This window comes from Dryobates pubescens, chromosome 21, assembly GCF_014839835.1.
Source record: "Dryobates pubescens isolate bDryPub1 chromosome 21, bDryPub1.pri, whole genome shotgun sequence".
NCBI classification, from domain to species: Eukaryota; Metazoa; Chordata; class Aves; order Piciformes; family Picidae; genus Dryobates; species Dryobates pubescens.
This window is the reverse complement of record NC_071632.1, coordinates 13,161,242-13,184,767: the sequence shown is the minus strand read 5'-3', so window position 1 is coordinate 13,184,767 and position 23,526 is coordinate 13,161,242. Positions and strand designations below refer to the sequence as shown.

Below are 23,526 nucleotides of genomic sequence, written 5' to 3'. Positions count from 1 at the left end.
TATAGGCAACTCACTTGTAGACAGGTAATACCAGCATTATTGCCATGTATTACTATACATTTAATTGTCCTCTCCACTGAAAAAAGCAAAAGATATATATATATAGTCAAGTTTCCTGTATGCTTCTCTTCCTTTCAAGGTTACTCTCATCTCCAGACCTCAAAACCAGGCAGCAATATCATTACATAGGTAGTAGGTCTTAGAACTAGAAACACTCATTCAGGATTCTGGATTAATTAAAGAGCTAGGAATTCAAACAAACATCTTGGCATAGCTTATGAGCAAGGGCATAGTTATTTATTCTTCTCCTTGTTTCTTTTTCATTACAGTGCCACAGGAGTCCCCCATAAGGTATCAGGGCCCCATACTGTGAGGATTTATTTAAACACTTAATGAAAATATGGCACCTGCAGTTAAGAATTTACAACTGCAATTACAAGAAGAAGAATAAAACTGTCTCTGCAGTTGATTTCTGTAATCATAATCTAAATGATATAACACATACCTCATTTTAAGTGTGGGTTTTCCCATGACTACGTACTGAAATGGGCTGCTGTAAGCCTAACACTGCCACTCGGAAAGGCCATCCAGACAAATGTGGGTTGTCCTAAAAACAGGTATCTTACCTTTGCCACCAGTAAGCAAGGAGGGAATATTTACCAAGAAAACAAATATTGAAGTTGTGCAGAACCAGCCAGCTCCCTAGGCATACACATCCATATACAGTCACGTAGAGCTTTGTTCTTAATGTTAGCTTACTTGTTGGTATGCTGCTTTTCACAAAATTATTCATGAGAGCAAAATACCAAACCCTTTCATGAGAAAGAATGTAATTACGCAGAAAGGGCTTTTGTAATTGTTCCTGTTTTCACCTGTGTTTCAAAACATATTTCATATTGGGCACCAGTGCAAGTGTTCACAGATTGAGCAACAGAAGACCCGTCTGTCGTTGCTAGAGTAAAGAATTCTCCTTTAAAGCAGCATGGGAAATAACTGTCCTACCAGCAGGCTACCCTGACAGTAATTTATGTAATCCCTTAGTGGGGTAGTTTCATAACTGATTTAGGGTGATCTTAGTCTGTACTGCCACTGGAAGGAGATGTTCTCTTCCCTTTCATTTTGCTACCAACCTCTTTCTGTAGCTGAATTATACAATTAATCCAGCCCAATTGAGAAGCTTATTAGCTTCATTTGGATCAAATCCTGGATTTGGTGGATTATGCCACAAATCCTGGTGTTAACATGAAGGATGAGGAAATGTATTATCAGGGCAAGACAGAGGTTTTCCTAAAGTAGCTGCAAAACTGCACTCTTGAAAGATGGTGATTGCTTGAAAGGGATGTTAGCAGGTGTAGAAGAGGGCAACTTCTAGTGTCAGATATGTGCCAGACATAACCAATGTAAACATGAGGTTATTCAAGCTCATGCACGTATGGTTTTGTTTTGGTGACTTGTCCTTACCATACAAGTCACCTAACTAGGTACTTCTAATTCAGTTGCCTGCGTATAAGCCAGTCATGCAAGGCTCCCTTCTAAATCAGTGGAGGTCTAACCCTTGGGTTAATGAAGTCTAAGGCACTGACCATGTCATCCTGAAGTAGAAGATTTTTTCTCTAAAAGTTGATATTTTTCTCCTTTTGACTATAAACAGAGAGCAGGGTGACTTGCTCTGCTGCAGGTATCTGTCCAAACTGAGGGAGAACTCATCTGTCAGGTTTAAATTAGTGTGGCTATTTCAAAGTACTTTGGGAGAATGGTCTTTACCTAGAGATGTGGTATGAAGAGTCCAGTGCTGCACTCCAGTTATGGCCAGGTAAGCAGAGTTCCTGAACAGGAGCTGTACAGTAAATTGATACTATATTACAAACAATCACATAGTGCATTATAGGAACTGAGATTAAGATGTAGAATGGCAACACATACAAGTAGATATCATTGTTGTATTGAGTACAAGTTACCAGGTCCATAGTTTGCTGTCATCCCAGAAAGATGTCTAAATATAATTGTATTTGGCTCAGGTACATACCACGTTTTGGATGTTCAATAAAGGCTTGGGGGAAATGCTCAGTGAGAGCATCCTCCTGAGCTAGAAAAGGCTGCTAGAAATTAATTGTCCCTGAAAACAATTGCCTTACACTGTGTATGAAAAGGACAGTGTCAGCAGTGGGATGATGCACATTACTACTGGTGCAATTGCTCCTGTGTCAGTGGCATTATGCTTATTCTTGACAGTGTTTTCACTTTTATAGATAAACAAACAGGTAAAAGGTCACAATTTAACAGAAACTTTGTTTTAGAAGATTTTTTAATTCAAGCTTTTGCATGTATTTATTCCAGAGTGTCAGTCCTCTTTCCAAATACTATCTTTTTAATTGCCTTGTCAGAATTAAAGAAATAACTAATAAAGACTGATCTTCAGGCAATAGAATAATTGTTATGTTAAAGCTAAGCAATTAACAACAAAGGAGAAAGAGGGAAAATAAAATGTCCCTTGTTAAATATTTATGGGGGTTGATGAAAACTGCCTTATAAATGACAACATAATAAAAGTGTTCCTTAGATAAGGTCAGTGTTCAGCACTGAGTTGTCTCCCACGGAGACGTACATTTCTTGGCACAGAAACTTTTGATTATATAAATTTCATATAGGAAATGCAAAGTGCCAAAATGTGGGACTTTGATCAATGATGCCATCCTGATTTATAATTGTGGTGTTTTTTTAACTGTGATGTGCACAAAGCACTAATTTAAAAGCTCATTTTAGTTGCAACCTAACTCTTCCTTTTAATAACAAGAAAGTCATCTGATGACATTTTTTCAGTCATCCTTGTGTCACATATTAGATAATCTCCTTATAGTTTAAAACTAAAACTGCTAATGGATTGGGGAAATGGGTTCTGCTTTCACCCGCCATATCTGTCTTTTTTATGCTTGTCTTTTGGATCATTTATCTAAATAATAACCTTTAGTACCCACTCCTTCCTTCCAATGAACTAAAAGATATTAATGATTAAAGTCTGAATACACATCTTCTCCCTACTCTAGTTTTGCCAACTGAGGGTACCACTCTCAGCTGCTGCTTTTCTGGGGGAGAGAAGGAGCTACAGACATTCCCTTGCATTTCCTTGCAGAGGTTACTTCCTAAATTGCTTCAAGCAAAACAGCCTAAGTTATCTTAAACTAACTGTAGATCTCTTCATATCACCAGTCAGCATGGACTGAAAGGACATAGAATCATAAAACATTTTCAGTTGAAAAAGACCTTTATGGTCATCAAGTCCAACCATTATCTAACTCCACCAAGTCTGGTGCTAAACCATGTAACTTAGCACCACATCTCTGCATCTTTTAAATACCACCAGGGTTGGTGATCTGCTCCCCTGGTCAGCCCATTCTATTGTTTGAAAACCCTTTCAGAAAAGAAGTTTCTTCTACTGCCCAATCTAAACCTTCCCTGGTACAGCTTGAGGCCAACTTGTTTCTAGGGAGAAGAGACAAACACCCACCTTGCTACAGCCTCTTTTCAGGTATTTGTAAAGAGTAAGAAGGTCTCCCCTGGGCCTCCTTTTCTCCAGGCTGAACAATCTCAGTTCCCTCAGCCACTCTGCATTGATCTTGCTCTGACACTGATCTCAGTGACCAAAAGAAAGCAATTGTATAAACAAATAAGCAAACAGCTTTCAGTCTGCAAATCTGTTGGGGCAGCCCTCGAAAAGGAGATGTAATAAGGCCCCTCAAGGGAAGGTGGTGTGGGGTAGCAACTTCTCCACCAGGCAAACCTTGAGGTACAGGAGGATATATTTGCATGGCCTTAGCCTTGGAATGAGAGGAGATAAATAATTTTTGTACAAAAAGAGCACAGAGAAGATAAATGACCAGCCCAAGGTCAGGAACAAAGACTGTGGAAATTGTGGGAGTAAGTGCCAGGAGAGATATTTTTGTAGAGTATTGTGCAGTTCAGTTTTCATCCTGCCTGACCTAAGCTGCGTAAGGACTGAGCTTTCGGAAATTGTTTAGCACATACCCTCTGGAAAAACAGTAAGATTGTGAGCAACAGGGGTGTATCTTTAAAACACTAAGGAAATTACTTTCCTCACAGATGGAACTGAAGCACATTCGAAGGGCCGACGACTTCATAGCTCATACTGCCTTAAGACTTTGGAAAATGTTTTCTGGAGAAATGTCCTTCCACAACCAATCTCTTCCAGCAGAAGAAATTCCAGTTCTGCTGATCCCAGTGGTAACTGTATGACATCATGTGGAAACAATACCTCAAAGAGATGGAAGCAGTGCTAAAGACTCACAACAGTCTTCAAGTATTGCACTGTTCTGAGGCTTTCATTGCTTAGAATAAACTCATTATGGCACAGTCTGCACAGTCAAAAAAGGCTTTGGATGTAAAGCAATAGTCTTACACGAATCAAGCTGTTTTCTCCATTGTTAAGAACAAAGAATGACGTTATGATCTCAGTCTAAAAGTGTTTCTGGTGCTGCTTTGATATTTCCTGTGGTGATAAATAGCATGATACTCTCAATATCTGCAAATTACAAAAGAGCCAGAATCTACCTGTGTGTTTTATGTAGTCACTAAATCACATTTTCAGAGCATGTGGGAGGTGTCCAGGAGACAATAACAAACAGGCAGCTCATTCTGCTGAGGGAAAAAAATGGGAAAGGAAATCTGTTACCAAAGATTATCTCAGCAGGAAGTGAAATTTTACCAAAGCAACAATTCTATATGAACTTTCATTTCCAGTGAATCATGCCATTATGTTCAATTCCTTTCTAAATGTGAAACCTGCCCTTGTGGCTTGTTCTCTGTTGTGGGATCACTGTCAAAACACAGAACAATTACAAAGTGTTCCCTCAGTTCAGAATTCCTATTTGGTGACACCCATATGACGCTGTGGCAGTTTTAGGCTATGCCTTTAAAAGTTAGCTGCAGAGACCTACCACAGACGCAGAGATCTAAATGTGAAATCTGTGAAATGGAAACAACACAGGAAAGTTGGAAAAGTAGCTGCAGGGATTTTCTAATTATTCACATGTTAGTTTTTAAGAAAACTGTATTTACCAGTTACTTGAAGCCAAATGCATTACTGTAAAATAACAGACCACAATATTCCAGAGTACTGCCTGAAATACCAGTTGTAATGTATTTATTTAGATATGGCATCACTAGATTTGAGTGTTGAAGCAGTCTATTAAGCAGATTGATATTCCTTTCAGTATTGCACTTTCTTGATGATTATATTCTGTCTAAATCATTGCTTTCATTTTTAGAAAGTGTTTTTACTTTGCAAACAGCTGATAATAATACTATTTGCATAGTTGTTGCAAAAGTAGCATGCCCATTTTCATCCACATTTGGGGAGTTCAGCAAAACACATGCTTTCCACATTTTGCTTTGTGGTATGAAGTACTGAAGAAGGCAAATATTGCTGTGTTCTCTGTTTGAAGATACATAAAATGTCCCATTATTGGAAAGCTCTGAATGACAAATGACACAATGGAGACAGAAGGAAGATGCAAATCTTGAAGTTTTAAAAGCATCTAATATTTTCTAAAATTATACTCAGCTGTACTTATCTAGCATTCTGGCATGCTGCTGGATTACTGTTACCAATAAATCTATAAATAGGATGCAAAATGCACATGAGCTGTCTGTGCATGAATACAGAGTGGCCCAGCAATAAATTACAGCATAATATATAGTTTAAAGTGTAGCAGAAGGAATGCCTTGACAAATCAATGCAACATATTTTGTCCCTGAGGGTGAAAGATTTATTATGCATCAGCCTTGAGAAAACTGGATTTCTGAGGCATGGGTCATCTAGGACATATGATGTAATAAGAAAATATGGAAAAGTGCATACAAAGACAAAAATAATCTTCTGAATAATAAGGCTGCATTAAGTTTTCAGGTAAAACATAAGTCCTACACAGTACAGGAGCGGTTAGAAGTGCAAAGCCAGAGAACAAAATAATGAAGCCTGGCTTCCTATGGGCTTGGTCCCCACAGGAGATTCAAGACTGACCCTTTTTCTGAAACTGGGTCATGTGCAATGGCTTTCATCTCTTTGGGCTCTTTTTTTCTTTGTGTTTGTTTGTTTGGGGTTTTTTGTTTGTTTGGGGTGTTTTGTTTTGATTGATTGTTTGGTTTTGTTGGTTTGGGGTTTTGTTTATTTTTTCTGCTATGGTCTAAGCTCATCCTGGGACACTTTGTTCAGCTGAGATTTCTTTCCTCTACCCAGCCACCTATTTTGATGGAACTTGAGTTAATTCAGCGCTTCAGGGACCTCCAGGCACCCCCTAGCTCCTGCAGCCTCCATTAGTGCCCAGTGGGTGTCAGGCCATGTGATTGCAACCAAGGCTATGAGGGACAAACTGTGCCAGTCGCTTCTGTAAGAAAAGGGACAAGCTTTATATTTTCCTAAATATATATATTTAAAAAAAAATAATAATCTACGGATTTAGTGTCTTTGGTCCGCGTTTCAAGCCAGCCCCTGCCTGGTAAGACCATTTTAGAGCCTAAGGGGCCGCCCAGAGGCCACTGTCCAGTAGGGGGAGCTGCTGCCCGGAACGGCGGCCCGCGGCGGAAGAGGTCGGCTGTCCCCTCCCCAAGATGGCGGCGCCCAAGCGCGGCATGGCTACGGGCAAGATGAAGCGGCCGGCGGCTGCCCGCCCTCGCCGCGGTGGAAAGCTGGACAGGTTGCGGCATGCGGTGCAGGAATTTGTGCAGGCGGCCGGCGACCAGCCACAGCTGTCCCTGCTGAAAGGTTCGGAGAGGCAGAACCACAGGACCCGCCGAGAGGCGAGGAAGGAGAAGCGCAAGCTCAAGCGGAGCCGCCGCCGCCGCCTCCAACGCGGGGAGCTGGTGGAGGCTCCCGCCGCTCCGGCGATTCTGGCTCCGATTAAGCCGGCCACGGCGAAGCCAGCTGCAGCTGCCCGTCCCAGAGCCCCGGCCTCGCCCGCCGCCCCCGTCGGAAAACAGCGGCCTGGGCCGCCGCGGCAACAAGAGACAGCTCGGTCGTCGGTGCCGACACCGACACCCAGCACCGCCTCTGCCGCTGCCGCTGTCGCGGCCGCCGCCGCCTCGGCGCGGAAGCGGGCCCTGCTGGAGGCCAACGAGGAGGAGGAGGAGGAGATCCGGCGCCTGGAGCGGCGGCTGGGGCTCAGCAAGCGCCGCAAGAAGCAGGACGGGACCGCGATAGAGAGGGTTCCTCAGAGCTTCCTGCGGGACGGGCTGGGCTACGTGCTGGGCGCCCTGGGCTCCCGGGCCGGGCTCAGCAGATTGTGCGAGAGCAGCGATGAGGAGGAGGCCCCAGAGAGCCAGCCGGGGCCGCAAAAGAGCCAGCCGGGACCGCGGGAGGAGGAGGACGACGACGATGACGAACAGGATCCGGAGGACGCCTCGAACTCCTCCGAGGGGGATGACGTGGAAGGACAGTGGGAAAGCGAGAGCTCGTCCCCCGAGGATGGCGTGGTCCCTGAGGCCAGCGAGCCCTCGAGCGAGCAGGAGGAGAAGGAAGAGGAAAAGGTAGGGTGATAACCTCAGATAACGCAAACCTGCTCCTTAAAAGTATATGCCACAGCCTGAACATAATGCAGAGTTCGGATGCCTTTGTCAAGCACAGGAGCTTGCTGTCTAATCAGGCCATACACAGTATTGCTGAGTCAAAACAGCCCCAAGTCCAGCGAGTGCTGACTTCAGAGTGATCTGCGAAGTCCTAGGGACATCTGTTAGGCGTAGAGGTAATTCCCCCGTCTCAGGATGCTGGCAGATAATAGCTTAAACCATAGGGCATGTGGACTTGTCTGTATAGAAGAGTACCAAGTAACAGGAACTAGCCCAGCTTCATAATTTAAGAATGCGATTAAGTGCTTCTGCCAAGAAGAGCCAAGAGAGCTTATATTAGAATTATTATCTGTTGCAAACTCAGTGAGCCCAGAGGTTCAGCCTGTGTTAGGTCCTGTAGCAGGAGTGGAACAGAGGACACCGAATGGGTCATTTAGCCTGCACGGTGCTAACTTAACCACTTAGTATGTCTGCAGCTTATAAAACCTGGAGAAAGCCAAATGTAACACGTTTTAATAACAGTAGCTCACAGAAAACTTCACATAAGGGGGCAGAAAGGAGGATGCTGCCATCAAGTTGATCCTAAGCAGTAACTTGTTGCATGCTTCTTTTCTGTCTGAAATTGTTCCTTTGACACTAGATTAGACATCAAAATATATACTTAACTGCAAGTTTGGTATATTAATTTTAAATAGAAATGTATATTTGTGTTCAAATATTTCAGATACTGTTCTCATTTGGTGTTTCATTTTGTTTTCAAGAGTCATAATCACAGTGCTACAAAGTATGTTCCCCCTCAAGTAAGGAGAGCTCAGGAGACACTAGATGACAAGAAAAGAGAAGAATTGGGAAGACTGAAAAAAATGGTGAATGGTCTCATTAATAGGTAATGTAATAAGGAAAGTCATTAATCTTTCTGCTACGATGTGATTGTGCTCGTTATTCAAAGAAAAGAGGCAGGGATGTGACTCCTCTTTTCACAAACTGGTTTTAAGTTGGCAATCATGTCCGCTATTCTTAATAATAATTATCTTTGTTGATATAAATTCTTCAAAGTTGGCCATTAAAGAAGTTGAAAAATCTAGAAAATAAATTTAAGAGTGGGCTGAATTCCACACAGCAGTTGCCTGCAAGTGCTAGGTATAATTCATTGTCAGTTGGAATGTGTGTATTAAAAAAACCTCATAGTGTGAGTTATAACTCTTACTCAAAAAAGCATGGTTTTCTTTTCTTAATTACATTTCTCAAGTGCTGCTGCTGAGGCAGAGCAACACTTTGTGGCTTACAGTAGTGAAGAGCAGGAAAAGCAGCTAACACTTTCACACATTTTTAGAGTATTTTAAAAATAAGAAATCTATTGGTATTTTTTTATATCTATTGGTATTTTTTTATATGTGTTATCTGTAAAGTGTAGACTACAGTGTGCAGTTTCAGTCAATTAGAATTTGACATACATTATATGAGATATTTTCATACTCAATTTGTCCAGAGACATGCTTCGAACTGCTGAGAACAAAATCTGTGTTCTTAGTAACTCTGTTCAGTGTGACAGTGAGCCCATTGGCAGTGCTTTGTAAATACTGCACTAATCTGTTCTGACATGGAAATAATAATAAAAACCAAACAAAACATCAAAAACCCCAGAATTATACCTGCTGGGGGTTTTGTTTTGTTTAGTGAACACAGCAAAATGCAAAAGGTCCCTTTGAGTAATCTTTCCAATCTTTCTTCTTAAACCAATCTAATTTCTCTAAAAAGAGTAGGTTGATTGTTTGGTACATTGAAAATTATGTAACCATGTAAAGAGAAGGAAAAATTAACTTTGGGTTTGTTTCTCAATAGGCTGAGTGAACCAAATTTATCCTCTATTAGTGGACAGATGGAAGAGCTCTACATGGCCAACAGCAGAAAGGACATGAATGAAACTCTGACAGATATTCTTATGAATGCTTGTGTTACTGCAGTTGCCATGCCTACAAGATTGATGATGGAGCATGTTCTTTTGGTCAGCATTCTCCATCATAATGTAGGAATTGAGGTAATGCACATGGTTTGGACTAATTTTGCTTAATAATATATACTGTACAGTAGTTTTCCTAGTATGTTGTTTAAATTGCCTTTGATTTTTTTTTACTGTGTCACTGAAAAGTGTTCTCTAGTTGAATTTCATCAGTATTTTAAATGATTTGCTAGGTGTACACAAGTTCACTTGTGGTCCCTTTCAGCCCTAATGATTCTATGATTGTGTGCTGGGGATTGAGTCTGTTCCTTTATTTATTTCCTTTATGAGTTATATAGGTCAATTATAAAACACCAGGCTTTTAGTCAAAATCTTTCTGCATCTGTAAAACTGAATTTTCTATGCTTCAAGTTTCCCCCTTTTTTCATACATTTGTGCAATATGATCACTGGATAGTCAGACCCTAAGCTGCTCAAGGTTTGTATTGCAGGTCAGTCCTAGAGTTAAGACTGCTGATGTTAGTCAAAACCATCAATAAATATTACCACTATAATAGTGGGGGGTGGTGTCTTTTTTAGCAGTAACATGTTCATTAGCTGCCTGTGTTTTGGTATGATTTCTGATTCCAGTCTTTAGCATCAGTTCTTTTCCTCACAAAAAGAGAGATTCCAACATTTCTTTTCTGAACTGTACCACGTACAAATGGCTGTGGCTTATCCACACTGCAAAATCGGCCTCAGCTTATGCTGAGCACCTGTGAAGTCTTGGTATGTTGGGAGTTGTTTTGCATATATGGACACACATTAAGAAAATATCACAGCACTTAGATATTTGTGTATTTAAATTGTCCATATGGGTTGAGAGGGGCAACTGTATTTCTTTAAAATTAATAGTGGCAGTACCCCAAAAATTAATGTTTTACAGATGTCCCTAAAAAAATTACTTGCAGTTAACTGTTGGATTTGCTTTTTTTCTCCCTTAAATGGAACTACTGCCAGGTTGGTGCTCACTTTTTGGAAGCTGTCGTGAAGAAATTTGATGAACTCTGTAAAAGTGATGCTGAAGGGAAAGAATGTGAAAATTTGCTTGCTTTGATTGCTCATCTCTATAACTTCCACGTGGTTCATTCCCTGCTGATCTTTGATATTCTGAAAAAGCTTGTTAGCACTTTCACTGAAAAAGAGATTGAGTTGATTTTGTTTCTTCTGAAAAATGTGGGCTTTTCCTTACGAAAAGATGATGCGTTGGCTTTGAAGGAACTCATCACTGAAGCCCAGAGGAAAGCAAACACAGCAGAGAAGAAACTCCAGGATCAGGCTAGGGTATGTATTAAAGGTTTTCTATTCTCAGCAGGTTTCAGTAAGCCCTTAGATGCATGTGTTAATTTAGCAAAATGTTTTCTGCTACACTCTATTTAGATTCAAAGTTAGCAGTAGTGTTCATTTGTTGTATTCATTTATTTGCATTCTTCTTGGCTGTCTTTGTTTTTTGGACACAGGGCACTGAAATGCTTGTAATAGGTGAGACTAGGACCATTTTTGTATCTTATGCATCAAGCATTGCTTCTGTTTCATGATACTTTGTGCACTGCAAAAAATGGATCACTGGAGCATGATGTTTAGCAGATTAAACATTGAACTGGAGCTCAAACGTGAATGTGGCAGGAGTTGAAGTAAACATCCTTTCTGTATTTCAATTCATGTAATCTCAATTTTGATGCATATTGCCAACTGAGCTGCTTATTCTTGCAGAGTAGTCATTTCAAAGTGCACTCGAGGTGAGGAGAAAGTTCTTCACAGAGAGAGTTGTTAGCCATTGGAATGTGCTGCCCAGGGAGGTGGTGGAGTCACCGTCCCTGGAGGTGTTCAAGAGGGGATTGGATGTGGCACTTGGTGCCATGGTTTAATAGTCATGAGGTCTTGGGTGACAGGTTGGACTTGATCTTTGAGGTCTTTTCCAACCTCATTGATTCTATGATTATTTATTGAATAAACTTACAGCACATAATCACAGAATCATTAGGGTTGAAAGGGACCTCAAGGATCATCTAGTTCCAACCCCCCTGCCATGGGCAGAGACACCTCACTACAGCAGGTTGCCCACAGCCACATCGAGCCTGGCCTTAAAAACCTCCAGGAATGAGGCTTCTACCACCTCCCTGGTCAACCTGTTCCAATGACACCCTCATGGTGAAGAACTTCCTAACATCCAATCTGAATCTACCTGTTTTTATTTTTTTTCCATTCCCCTAATCCTGTCATTACCTGACACCCTAAAAAGTCCCTCCCCAGCTTTCTTGTAGGCCCCCTTCAGATACTGGAAGGTCTTCTTGGAGCCTTCTCTTCTCCAGACTGAATAGCTCCAACTCTCCCAATCTGTCCTCATAGCAGAGGTGCTCCAGCCCTCTAATCATTCTTGTGGCCCATCACTGGACATGTTCCAGCACATCCAGATCCTTCCTGTAATAGGGACTCCAGAACTGGACACACTACTCCAGGAGGGGTCTCACCAGAGCAGAGTAGAGGGGGCGAATTACCTCCCTCGACCTGCTGGCTATGCTTCTCTTGATGCAGCCCAGGATGTGATTGGCTTTCTGGGCTGCAAGTGCACACTGCTGGCTCACGTTGAGCTTCTCATCCAGCGTGAATCCATTCACTGTTTCTTTCCCCACTAGGTTCGTTTCATGCTAGAGACGATGTTGGCACTAAGGAACAATGACATGCGCAAGATTCCTGGTTATGATCCTGAGCCAGTTGAAAAACTGCGCAAGTTGCAGCGATCGCTGGTGAGAACTTTTCTTGGCGTGCGCGGTATAAGCATTCCTAAACCAGGAGTAATTATTTTGTGCTGTGTGTTGGATTGATGAGCTGTAGTATTTTTTCAATTCATTTAACAGTCTGAAACTGTTGTGGGCAAAAATCGCTTCTTGGATCATTAAGTATTATCTCCAGTGTCCAAGTTAAGTCAGCCTTCTGCAGAACAGTTTGAGAAAGGGCTGATCACTTAGCCAAAGACTTTACCTCAGAGTCCTATATTTGAAAAAGAGGTTGTGGGATATTTAATGGTTGTGCAGGAGAAATGAGTCATTATGACAAGTTATTCTTTCCACAGATTTTGATTGCAGGCACCCACTCCTGACTTCACCAGAATTACTTTGGAAGTCTAACACTTCTGAAAACCTGAATGGTTTTGGCTTCCTGTGGGTTGGATTTTTTTTGGTTGTTGGAGAGAAGGCAGTTTGCTTCTCTGAAACAGCCCACTATAAAATACATGAAAATAGTTGTCTTTGAGTTGAGAACTAATCCATTTTTACAGGAATCTAGTTTTAAAGTCTGTGTATCTCCAACCTCAAAATAACACTACTGGTCTACAGGCCCTAGAGCATCTTACTTTGCAGAGATTTATAAGTGCAGGATAAGCATGCTGGCCATAACAGGCCAGGCAAAAATAAGCTGGGTAACCTAATTCAGTAGAATTTTCTCTTTTTAATTTTCACAGTCCTCTTATCATGCTTCTAGACTCTAGGCTACTTTTTAAACAATGATCTCTTTTTTGAAATAATATAAAAAAATCAAGATCTGTCCAGTTCTGGGCCCCTCAATTTAAGAAGGACATTGAGATGCTTGAACGTGTCCAGAGAAGGGCAACGAGGCTCAGGAGAGGCCTCGAGCACAAGCCCTACGAGGAGAGGCTGAGGGAGCTGGGATTGGTTAGCCTGGAGAGAGGAGGTTCAGGGGAGACCTTATTGCTGTCTACAACTACCTGAAGGGTAGCCAGGAGGGAGTTGGTTTCTTCTTCCAGGCAACCAGCACCAGAACAAGAGGACACAGTCTCAAGCTGCACCAAGGGAAGTTTAGTCTCGAGGTGAGGAGAAAGTTCTTCACAGAGAGAGTTGGAATGTGCTGCCCAAGGAGGTGGTGGAGTCACCATGCCTGGAGGTGTTCAAGAGGGGATTGGATGTGGCACTTGGTGCCATGGTTTAGTAGTCATGAGGTCTGTGGAGGTTGGACTTGATGATCTTTGAGGTCTTTTCCAGCCTTGTTGATTCTATGATTCTATGAAATGTAGTTTTAAGCAACTTCTTTCAGAAATTAGAGCATATGGGAGACTTCTAAATTCTTTTTAAGTGCTGGCTTGAAACTAAGGATTGGGGAGGGAACATATGAAGGTCTTTATGAAGTTATTTATTTAAAGTATTTGTTTAATCTGAAGTAATTAAAGGTTGGGGGGTGTTTCTTTTTGAAGCTTCAACTAAAAGCTTTGGGTGGTTTGGTGTTTTTTTGTTTTGTCATTCAAGGTTCACAGCAGTGGTTCTGGAAAAGAAACTCAGCTCCGTGTCTCTCTGGAATCTCTCCTCAGTGCTGATCAGGTTGGTCGCTGGTGGATCGTAGGATCATCCTGGAGTGGAGCACCAATGATTGATGATAAAACCAGCAAGACTCAGCAAAAACTGCGTGTGGGAAAGGTAAATCCAAGCAGTCCTAGGTATAAGTCTGAGTGTTTGTGTGCTTTGGCATGTTCTTCATACAGGTGAACAAGCTCATTTCAGAGCTCACCTTCATGAACTTGTGAGACTTGAGCTTTTGGACTGCAAATTCTGCTCTTTCAAAATGCTGTACTCATGTGCTTAGTAAAAGCACAATGATAGCTCTTTTTTTTCTTACCCTGTGGGATTGCAGAAGTGACTTGGGTAAGTAGAATAAGAGGTCTGATTTAGTGGATTTGCTAGTATGAACTCTGATGGGTAGTGTTGTCTATCTGTGGGCAGCCTCTCTCTATACCTACTTTAAAAGTAGTCTGGTGAGATGGCCATGGTGGCTTATATTAGAGAAGAATGTCTTTAAAATAATCAGCACAATTAAATTACATTAAAAGATGTGTCCCTAGTTGAAGAAGCTTCTCCTGATGATGGTGCCTCTGGACAAAAGCTCAGGACGCTTGGATTGCTGCTTCATAGTTTAGTGGAGATCTTCATTAATGATCTTATTTGAGGCTGCACAGAAATAGCTTTCTTAAGGCAAGCATAAATACAACACCATTTAATTTTTCAATTGGTTTTTGTTTTCCAGGTCAGCTCAAAGATAATGGAGCTTGCTCGTAAGCTGAGAATGAACACTGATATCAGGAGAAGTATTTTTTGTGTCTTGATGACAAGTGAAGACTTCATGGATGCCTTTGAAAAGCTTCTCAAGTAAGTAGAGAGTAGCCCAGAACTAAAAATAGCACTGTTTTGGTTGAAAATATAACATTGTTGTTCTAGGCTTAAGAACATTGAGTTGATAACACAATTGAATTCCAGAGCTAAAGATCCATGTAGGATGAAATAGTAGAAGAGGGACCAAAAGCCTGGTGTAAGAACGAGTAGGGGCAGGCAGAACTGACTGTCAGAGGAACAGAGTAGCCCCTGTTGTCGGCTCATGCCCATTGCTTGTGATGTAGAGCATCTTTGGACGTCAGGGGTCTGTATCTTTTTGGGTTGAAGATGTCTCACAGTCTGGTGAATGGAAGATTGCTGCAGGCTTGCTTCCTCTGTAGCCAGACTGGAATCCACTTCAGAACATCCATTCCTTCTGTTGCTGGATTTCCGTAGTACAGCCTCTTCATTTACTTCTTAACCACTTTGTTCAGCTGTCTTGTAGGTTTCTACCCACACTTGCATGACCTGGTTGTATTCTTGCACCTCCACTTCCCTTTTCCAGAATTTATTAGCTTTGGATTTGCTCCAGGGTCACAGTTTCTGTTGAGACCAGTTTCCTTACCACTTGACAAACAGCTCTTTAAGAGGTGTGATCTGGGAAAAGCTCAAATGAAGCTATTTTTTTTTTGTATTTGTCAGAATATTAATTGTAAGTCAGTAGCAACTGGGAGGGGAGAGATCAGCTCTGAACTTTTCTATTGCAGCCTTGTAATTCAAGAGAATTGTCTTACCAGGATGGCATTCAATTATTTAATTTGCTAACCAAACCAAAACAGACTTTGTAATAAAGTGAACTAATATTTGATTAAATGCCACTTCTGCAAAACACAGCCTGGATTTAAGACTGTGATGGAATCATTCCAATATCCTAATATGGCCTGTTCAATTAAAAGAAATTAGCTGCTGCTGCTGCAGTTCTTGCCAAGACCTGGCAGCTCAATTTGCAAATTGATCCTCAACTCTCATCCATGCTATTTAAACTAGCATACAAATCTGGACACATACAGGCTTGGCAGAAAAACTGTCTGCAGATTACCTGATGTGTGTTGCTAGTGATTTTTAGACAGCAAACTCTTGAGAGGAATTCTCAAATCTGCTCACATCTGGCAGACTGTAATGGAAATTGTACACAGAACTGTCAGCAGAACCTCCGTGTGGACATGTGTTCCAGAGTGTGGGGGAGTTTGATGTCGGTCTCATGAGGAAGAGCATGAGGTATACATAAAGAAATATTTTAACTACACTTGTTGAGTCATCTGCTGCAGAAATTGAGGTGTGGTTAAAAGATAATTCAAAACGTTTTCAATCCAGGCTGCTATAGTCTTGCTTGTCCTTCTCTGCCTCACAGCAGAGTAATTAGTTTGGAGCAAGAACAGCTCCCTGACGTGGCTCAGCTTGTGATTGCGGAAGTGTCCATTGAAAGGGAGGGTTGGGAACATCACTGGAAACACAAGAGTGAGACTTGATCCATTTCACAAGATAAAAGGCCACACCTTCACAAACCACAGATTTGCACGGGAGGGGCAATGAATGCTTCCTAAGTTTGATGGAGAGACAATTTTTAAAGCTGTGTTCTAGAGATGAAGACATTGAGAAATTGAACATTCACCCAAAAAATGGCAATTTGTACACGTTGTAGATATCCTGCTGTAGTGGGATGTGTAATTCAGGGCAGCAAGCATGTGATTGTATCTACTAAAATAATTGGAACTGACTTGTAAATGATGGGTGTGAGTGTTGCTCTTTTTGATCTAAAGGCAGTAATGATCTTGGCCGTCAGCTGATAACTTACCTGTTTAGAGGCAAGCTTCTGCTTGTGATAAATAACCTGTTTCAGAGGCAGTTATGCCTTATACACCAGGAAGTTCTTAAGTGATCAAGACATACAAGTTCATGGGAATCCTCTTGACTCATGAATGATGCAGTGGGTGAGGTGGTTTCATATTCTTTGTCAAAGTTTAGCAGGCTCATGAAATCTCTCAGATTTATGGTGAAGCTCAGCAGTGAAAGACAATCTTAGATGTTTAGGAATGCTAGGTCTGAAAAGATGAAATGCTGCTAGCTCTGTGAAGAAGTGGAAACAAGAGCAAAACTGAACATCAAAGTGCTGTTTTCCTTGCTTACAAGTGTCTGGCAACCTGAATGTTTCCTAAATAAGCAAGGCATGATAGAATTGGTGATGAACAAGGAAAGGGAGTGTGTGCCAAATGAGTGATGGCTATGTAACTTCAAAAGTCATCACTTAAATGTATGTCTGTTGGCTGAAAAACTCTGTATTTAAGGGGGGGGAAAAAAGGTGTTGCTCTTCTATAAAATCAGAACTGATGGGGGAGCAGGTGAATTACATCACAGACACAGCACTTGCAGTGCTGGTCTCATTTGGAGAAGCAGATCTCTCAAGTTTTCACCACTCATTATCAATCAGCCTAGAAATCATCCCAGATTTTCCTACTGTAAAACCTTAAACTTGGAGGGTTTTGGCTGAAAGACAATATTTTTCTCTGTTAATCTGGTTTGTGTCTGTGATCAAATGCAGTGGCAGATGTTTGGAGGTGTATGCAAGTGAGGGATATTAAAATCAAGCAATGACAAACTGCTCTGCAAACAGTAGAGCAAATTCCAGTGGAGTCAAACTTAGAAAATATGCTTGAGCTAGACTAATGCCATATGAGACTTGAGCTTGAAACAATGAGAAGAATTTTGCTTGACATTTTTGAGTTTATAATATGAAACATTTTTCATTTTAATTGGTTTTAATGCTGCCAAGCATTTGGCAGCCCTGGAAGCTAAATCATATTATTCACAGAACAGGTGCATTGAAAGTTAGTTACCATTCTGTGCCAAAGTTCCTCAGCCCTCTTTTAGGCTGGTCAGCTGCTCAAGTGGGAAGGCTGTCCAGTCCTTGGTCTCTGTGCTGGGGCAGCCAACAGTAGTACTCAATACTGTTTCCTTCAGGCCTCATTTTTAAGGTGCCTTGAAGGCACTGCTTGCATCCGCCTCTTAGGCTACTGTCACATAATAGTGAGTTTCAAGCATTATGGAGCTGATCTATAGATTAAAAGATTCATGTCACCAGCTAAGTAGGAAAAACATCTTAAAATGTTTTCTTGACCCTAGCAAATACTACAGAAGTGAAAAGCCCTGGGCATGTTTCTCTGAGTAGACTTCTGCTGATCCAAAGGCTGGTTTTCCAAGTGTGAGATAACTGCAACAGAGTCCTGCAGTTCTTGCTTCACTATTAACTTTTGCCTTGGTACACCATGCAGCACTGATACTCCGTGTTAATAGTGTTCTCTCTGTTTTTCTTCATGGAGAGCTACAAGCATGGAGTGGTCTACCTTTCCTTCCCCAGGGAGTCATTATACTTGCAGCATTCCAGCCCTGCCTGTTGAGGCCTTGCTTTTGCAGCCACTGCTTTAATACCAATAATAGCTGTAGCACTTCTGTATTGCCATACCACCATACTGATATAGCTCACAGGCTTAATGTTTGAGTCCATTCAGTGTTTGAAACACTGCAAGAACTTCCCTACAAGCAGGATTTAATGTGGTGTTTGGGGTTTTCTTAAGCATTACCCTTGAATGTTGACTGTAACTCTTACTTTGTGGCAGTAACTTTTTCCTGACTAAAAATTCTCATTCTCTTGCTAAATTTTAGGCTTGGACTGAAAGATCAGCAGGAGAGAGAAATCGTTCATATTGTGGTTTACTGCTGCTTGCAGGAGAAGACATACAACCCCTTCTATGCATTTTTGGCTAACAAGTTTTGTGAATATGAAAGACGATTCCAGGTGAACAAAAACCTCTTACTACTTCATTGTAGTGTCATTACTGTGGTTAAAAAGACAGGAATGGATCTGTGCCTGTGAAAATCTTATTCCCGACAAAGAATGCTTCTGGTGTGACTATGCATTAAGCAAAGCATACTCATGGTCAGATCTCAGCAGGAAATAAAGTCCCTACTGCAGAGGGCTTGCTTTCCTCTGTTCTTTAGCCTGGAGAAGAGGAGGCTCAGGGGAGACCTTACTGCTGTCTACAACTAACCTGAAGGGTGGTTGTAGCCAGGAGAGAGAGGGTTGGTCTCTTCTCCCAGGTAACCAGCACCAGAACAAGAGGATTCAGTCTCAAGCTGCACCAGGGAAAGGTTAGGCTTGAGGTGAGGAGAAAGTTCTTCACAGAGAGAGTAGTTAGCCATTGGAATGGGCTGCCCAGGGAGGTGGTGGAGTCGCTGTCCCTGGAGGTGTTCAAGAGGGGATTGGACATGGCACTTGGCACCACAGTTTAGTAGTCATGATGTCTTGGGTGACAGGTTGGACTTGATCTTTGAAGTCTCTTCCAACCTTATTGATTCTATGTGTTTTAAAAGCATTGAGTGGTCTGATATTAACGAACAGAGGCATAAAGAGTAGATGGTCAAAAGATTTTGTTGTTAGTCATTTAACAGTCACTTCATTTGTAGGATTCTGTTTTTTTCCTTTGCCACCCAGGTGACATTTCAGTTTAGTATTTGGGACAAAATCAAAGACTTAGAAAACCTGTCAGCCCCTGCCATCTCTAACTTGGTTTCACTGTTGGCTCACTTACTAAGGACAAAATCCTTGCCACTTTCAGTTCTCAAGGTTGGTGTATTTTCTTTTCAAAATACTTCTGGTTTTTTTTCCTTTGCATTTGCTAGGGCTATGCAAAATGTATTTTCTCTGTTATCTAGCTGGTATTTCACCTGTTTGTGGTTGTAAACTAAGACAAACCTTGTTCTGAAATTACCAGATTAATCCAGCTGATTGTGGTACAAAACTTGGTCTGAAATAACCAAATTAAGCCAGTTGATTGTGGTGATGCCACCATTTGAAGAAAAAGGAGCTCGTGGTGACCCAGACATACAGAAAGTCTAGAGTTCTATAGAGCAGTTGTAAGATTATTTTCTTTAGAGTATCCAGAATTGGAAGTGAGGCTCCTTCTTTAGCATGCTTTGTCAGTGGATTTTGTGCTCTTGAGCTCTTAAATTCCAGTTAAGGCTCAAACCACAACACAGGCATTGTCAGTGAATTTTGTGCTCTGCTTTTTAGCTAATGCTGATTTCTTTTTATTAGACCAGAAGGAAATCTACTGAGCACTTAGATTTCAGAAGGGAGAGTCCATTGAATTTTATTATAATAATTGAATTGCATTAAATGGACAATTAAATAAATTGTCCAGGGTACTTCTGAAGAATCTATTTAATTGATAAATTATATCTGGTATTCTGGTACTAGCAGACAGGTTTATTCCTTAGAAAGTTCTCTGCTTTTGTCACTGACTGACTTTTGGAGGCAGCATTCTCAGCTAATTTTTCTGAGACTTAAAACTCAGGAGGCCAGTTTGTTTCCTACAAGCTGCCTATTTCAAACAGCTGAGTTCTCTTCCAAATACTTGCATTAGTCAAGTTCTCTCTCTCTCTACTAGGTAATAGAGTTCAGTGAACTAGATAAACCCAAGGTCCGCTTCTTGCGACGAGTGTTAAGCATGCTGTTAATCAAAACAGATGCTGAAGAACTTAATGACATTTTTCTGAGGTAAGTGATCAGAGAGATCTCCAGGGAAGCCTTGGTGAGTAGTAATTAAGAAGATGAGCTTGCTTATTTTGTTTAGAATTAAACGGTGCCTTTTCCAAAGATCAGCCGTCCATCCCTTAAAAAGTAAGCTCTCCAAGGGTGAGTGGAGGGAAGCACCTCATTTGCATATTAGTCCAGGCTCTGATATAAGTGAAACTGTAACAAGAGTTATACAAAATAGGGCTTTCAGATGTTCAGTGTATCATTTTAGTCACAGGATTTTCTTGAGCAGAGCTCTCTATTTACCTGCTTTGTTCATTTTACCATCTCTGTGCAGTTGGGCTCACCCTACCAGCAGTCCTTGCTAAAAGGTATCTTCGGAGTAAGAAGGAAAAACAAAGAAATACTAATGAGGGAAAGGTTTGGGGGATTGCTTCTTTTGTAGGGGTTTTTTAAATCACTGTGATCTGGAAAATATTGTACATGGAACAGGGTTCCTTGGGGATTCTGGGAAATCTCCTTCCTTGAAGATGTTAGGACTTGAACAGATAATACTGAACAACCTATACAGGATGTTAGACAAGATGACCTGCAGACATCCTGTGTGACTGAAATTTTTCCACAATTTTGCTGTATTTACACTTTCAGTGTCCCATGAACTCAGAAGAAAATTGGGTGGTGATGCTTTGGTCATTAAGGCTGCAACACAAGGAAGCTCCAACGTCGTGTTTGCCTCCTTTGGGTTTTTTTTGCTGTAATGTAATTGTTTGCAGAAAGCAAGTCTAAGGCTCAAGCATTCTGTGTTATTTTTTAAGGATTAAGCTTATGTTGAGTATGTTTGGGCTGTTTGCCAAACCAGTGTAAACTCGTTGGTAATTTGAAAGCCTCTTCAGCAAAGCGCCTTTTATAGGACAGAGTGGTTTGGGTTGGGGTTTTTTTTTTCCCAATGTGTCTATTTAAACAAGATTAAAATAAACAAACAAACAAACAAAAAAAAAACCACTTCTGAAACAGTAGAAGACTAAATACTATTTTTGTTCTTTATCTTTCCAGGGTATCTGACAACCCCAAACTGGGAATACTCCGGGAAGGCTTGAAACTCTTCCTTAACCACTTCTTACTGAAAAACGTACAAACCCAGACAAGTCCCGAAGAAGCTAGCTTACTGAAAGAAAGAATTGAACTAGCAACCAAGGCTTTGCAAGCAAAAGAATCCAAGTTGAAGCTATAGTTCTGTTTTTCTAATAAAACATACAGAAAAAATACTGAGTCTGCAGGAAGGTCTTTCAGACCCAAGTCACTGAGAATGAGGAGAGCCTTGTTACTCTAAAAGATCCATTTTTGATGTAGAAGTTTGTGTTCTGCACACTAATTGCAGGCTTTATTGAAGGTGATGAAAGGGTTTTTTTCTGAAGAAAGGGATAGGTGTCTTCTTTGTCAATGTCCCTTTTTACTATGTGTGCCTCATGTTGTTGGTATCTGAAGAAGAGGATGGGTTTCTTTTCTACGGTACTCTGGGTCAGGAGTAGCGTTCTGCATTGCATATGCTACCCTTTCATTTTAAATAATAGCATGATGCTGACTGCTGTGTGTTGAGGAAGCAGCCTGAACAAAAGGCTTTTAGGAGCTAAGCGTTGTACTTGCTTGAAGAGCACAGGCCACTAGATGGCATAGTACTGGTGAGTCACTTCTGGAGGAAACTAGCCTTTTTCTGCATTGACCTTATCTTCTAATTCTGTGAATTGTTTACCTGACTGAGTCAGGAAAAGATCTTCAGTTGGATTCAAAGCTGTAGTAAAATGACCTGAAGATCTGACTTTGCCCAATTATACTGGGTTTGGAGATCACAACATGGTTTTACTGCTCTTTCAGCTGTATAGCACGGCTTTAAAACCGGAGTTGCCTGTAAGTTAATCAAATTTTTATAAGCATAAAGAATCATATCATTATGAACACTTTAATAAGATAATACCTTCCTTTAAAAGTTGTATTTTCTATTCAGATGGGGTTTTAAAAAATAATGTGCATTTCTTTCTGTAGCATTCAGTGTTAATAGTTTCTTCCTTTGTCACCACTACACATTAAACTGTAATTTTTCTAAAGGCTTTTCTGTTTGTATTAGCTTTATCCTAGCTGGCTTGCCAGGAAGGGAATGACCTTAAATTGTGGGGAGTAGGGGAAGCTCTTTCTCATATGCAGTGTGCCCTGCATCTGCTTGATCTACCTGTCCTAGACCTGCCAGCTCTAGTTCTATAACCAGGCTTGCACTCTAATGTTCAATAGTCAACTCACTCAGGGTGTCTCCTGGTTTCATTTTATGCCAATTACCTTTTCAGCTGGTCTGTATTTGTCCCTCTTGGGAAAATTTGTCCCCAGTAGGCACCCTCCAGATAATTTTCAGTTCTGCAGCCAGAGAGATGGACAAGAAATTTTAATTTTATTTTTCAATCAAAGAGAAGAATGTAGGGACTCTGCTTACTCACTGGTACAAGTAATATTTTCAGGTGGAGTGCTTCCCCTCAGCATCCAGGAAGCTGTTTTTCTCACCTTCCCTCTGTTGGAGAGGGCAAGTTGTAGGGAAGAAGGTGTCCTGGGAGAAGAAAGTTTCAGCATCCCAGGTTACATTAGCAGGATAACAACACAGAAGAGAATGCCATCGAAAGAGCAAAGCAAGATACTTTCTTCAGCCTGTTTCGTGTCATGGCAGCTTTTGAGCAAGCTAAACTGGTAGTTTCCTCTCAGCTGTATCTTAAACGCAACAGGCAGAAAAGGAAAATAATTCAGTTAATTGTTTTTTTTCTTTAATTTGTGCTAATTGACAAAAGTATGGGCAGGAGAAAACCACACCATTTTGAGGGATACAGAAGTAACAGCTACAGGGAACATGTGTAAACAGCTCCTTTGCAGAAATGCATGACAAAACTTGTATTTTAGTTTTGGAGGCTGGACCTGGGAGAAAATCTGTGTGAGCCCCTAGAAACTGGCTGCTGTGGAATGTGTGGGACCTCCATGAGTAAAAATTACTCCCCCTAGACTGCAGCAGCCACCCAGTTAATTACTGTTTTTGCAGGAGTTTGGCTAGGCTCAGCATTTCAACGTTTGTGATTTAATAATGCATAAACAGAAACACATTGCCCTAGCTGGGAGATTGAGACAACTTTGCTCCTCAAGATGAAACATCTTCCTTAAATGTGACAGGCTGCCGGTTCTTCGTGTGAATACTTTGCTTGGTGATCAGAAGTGAGCTCCCTGTGCTGCCTG

At 41.2% G+C, this 23,526-nt stretch overlaps 1 protein-coding gene across 1 annotated transcript; it reads left to right on the top strand.

Annotated features, from left to right (window-relative positions):
• The first annotated feature begins 6,619 nt into the window (after positions 1-6,619).
• NOM1 (nucleolar protein with MIF4G domain 1) lies at positions 6,620-21,540 on the top strand. The gene is made up of 11 exons (XM_009898624.2): positions 6,620-7,539; positions 8,340-8,464; positions 9,421-9,616; positions 10,537-10,860; positions 12,213-12,323; positions 13,836-14,003; positions 14,608-14,729; positions 18,393-18,525; positions 19,222-19,353; positions 20,177-20,286; positions 21,319-21,540. Exons 1-11 carry the CDS (start codon positions 6,625-6,627, stop codon positions 21,494-21,496), a joined length of 2,514 nt encoding a protein of 837 aa, XP_009896926.2. The 5' UTR covers positions 6,620-6,624; the 3' UTR covers positions 21,497-21,540.
• The last annotated feature ends 1,986 nt before the right edge of the window (positions 21,541-23,526 follow it).

What these genes read in the sequence shown, in the direction of transcription:
- NOM1 (XM_009898624.2), top strand. Translation starts at nt 6,625, where the DNA reads ATGGCGGCGCCCAAGCGCGGCATGGCTACGGGCAAGATGAAGCGGCCG. An exon ending in AGGAGAAGGAAGAGGAAAAG is followed by an intron (nt 7,540 to 8,339) that starts GTAGGGTGATAA and finishes TTTGTTTTCAAG; the next exon opens with AGTCATAATCACAGTGCTAC. An exon ending in GCAAGTTGCAGCGATCGCTG is followed by an intron (nt 12,324 to 13,835) that starts GTGAGAACTTTT and finishes TTGTCATTCAAG; the next exon opens with GTTCACAGCAGTGGTTCTGG.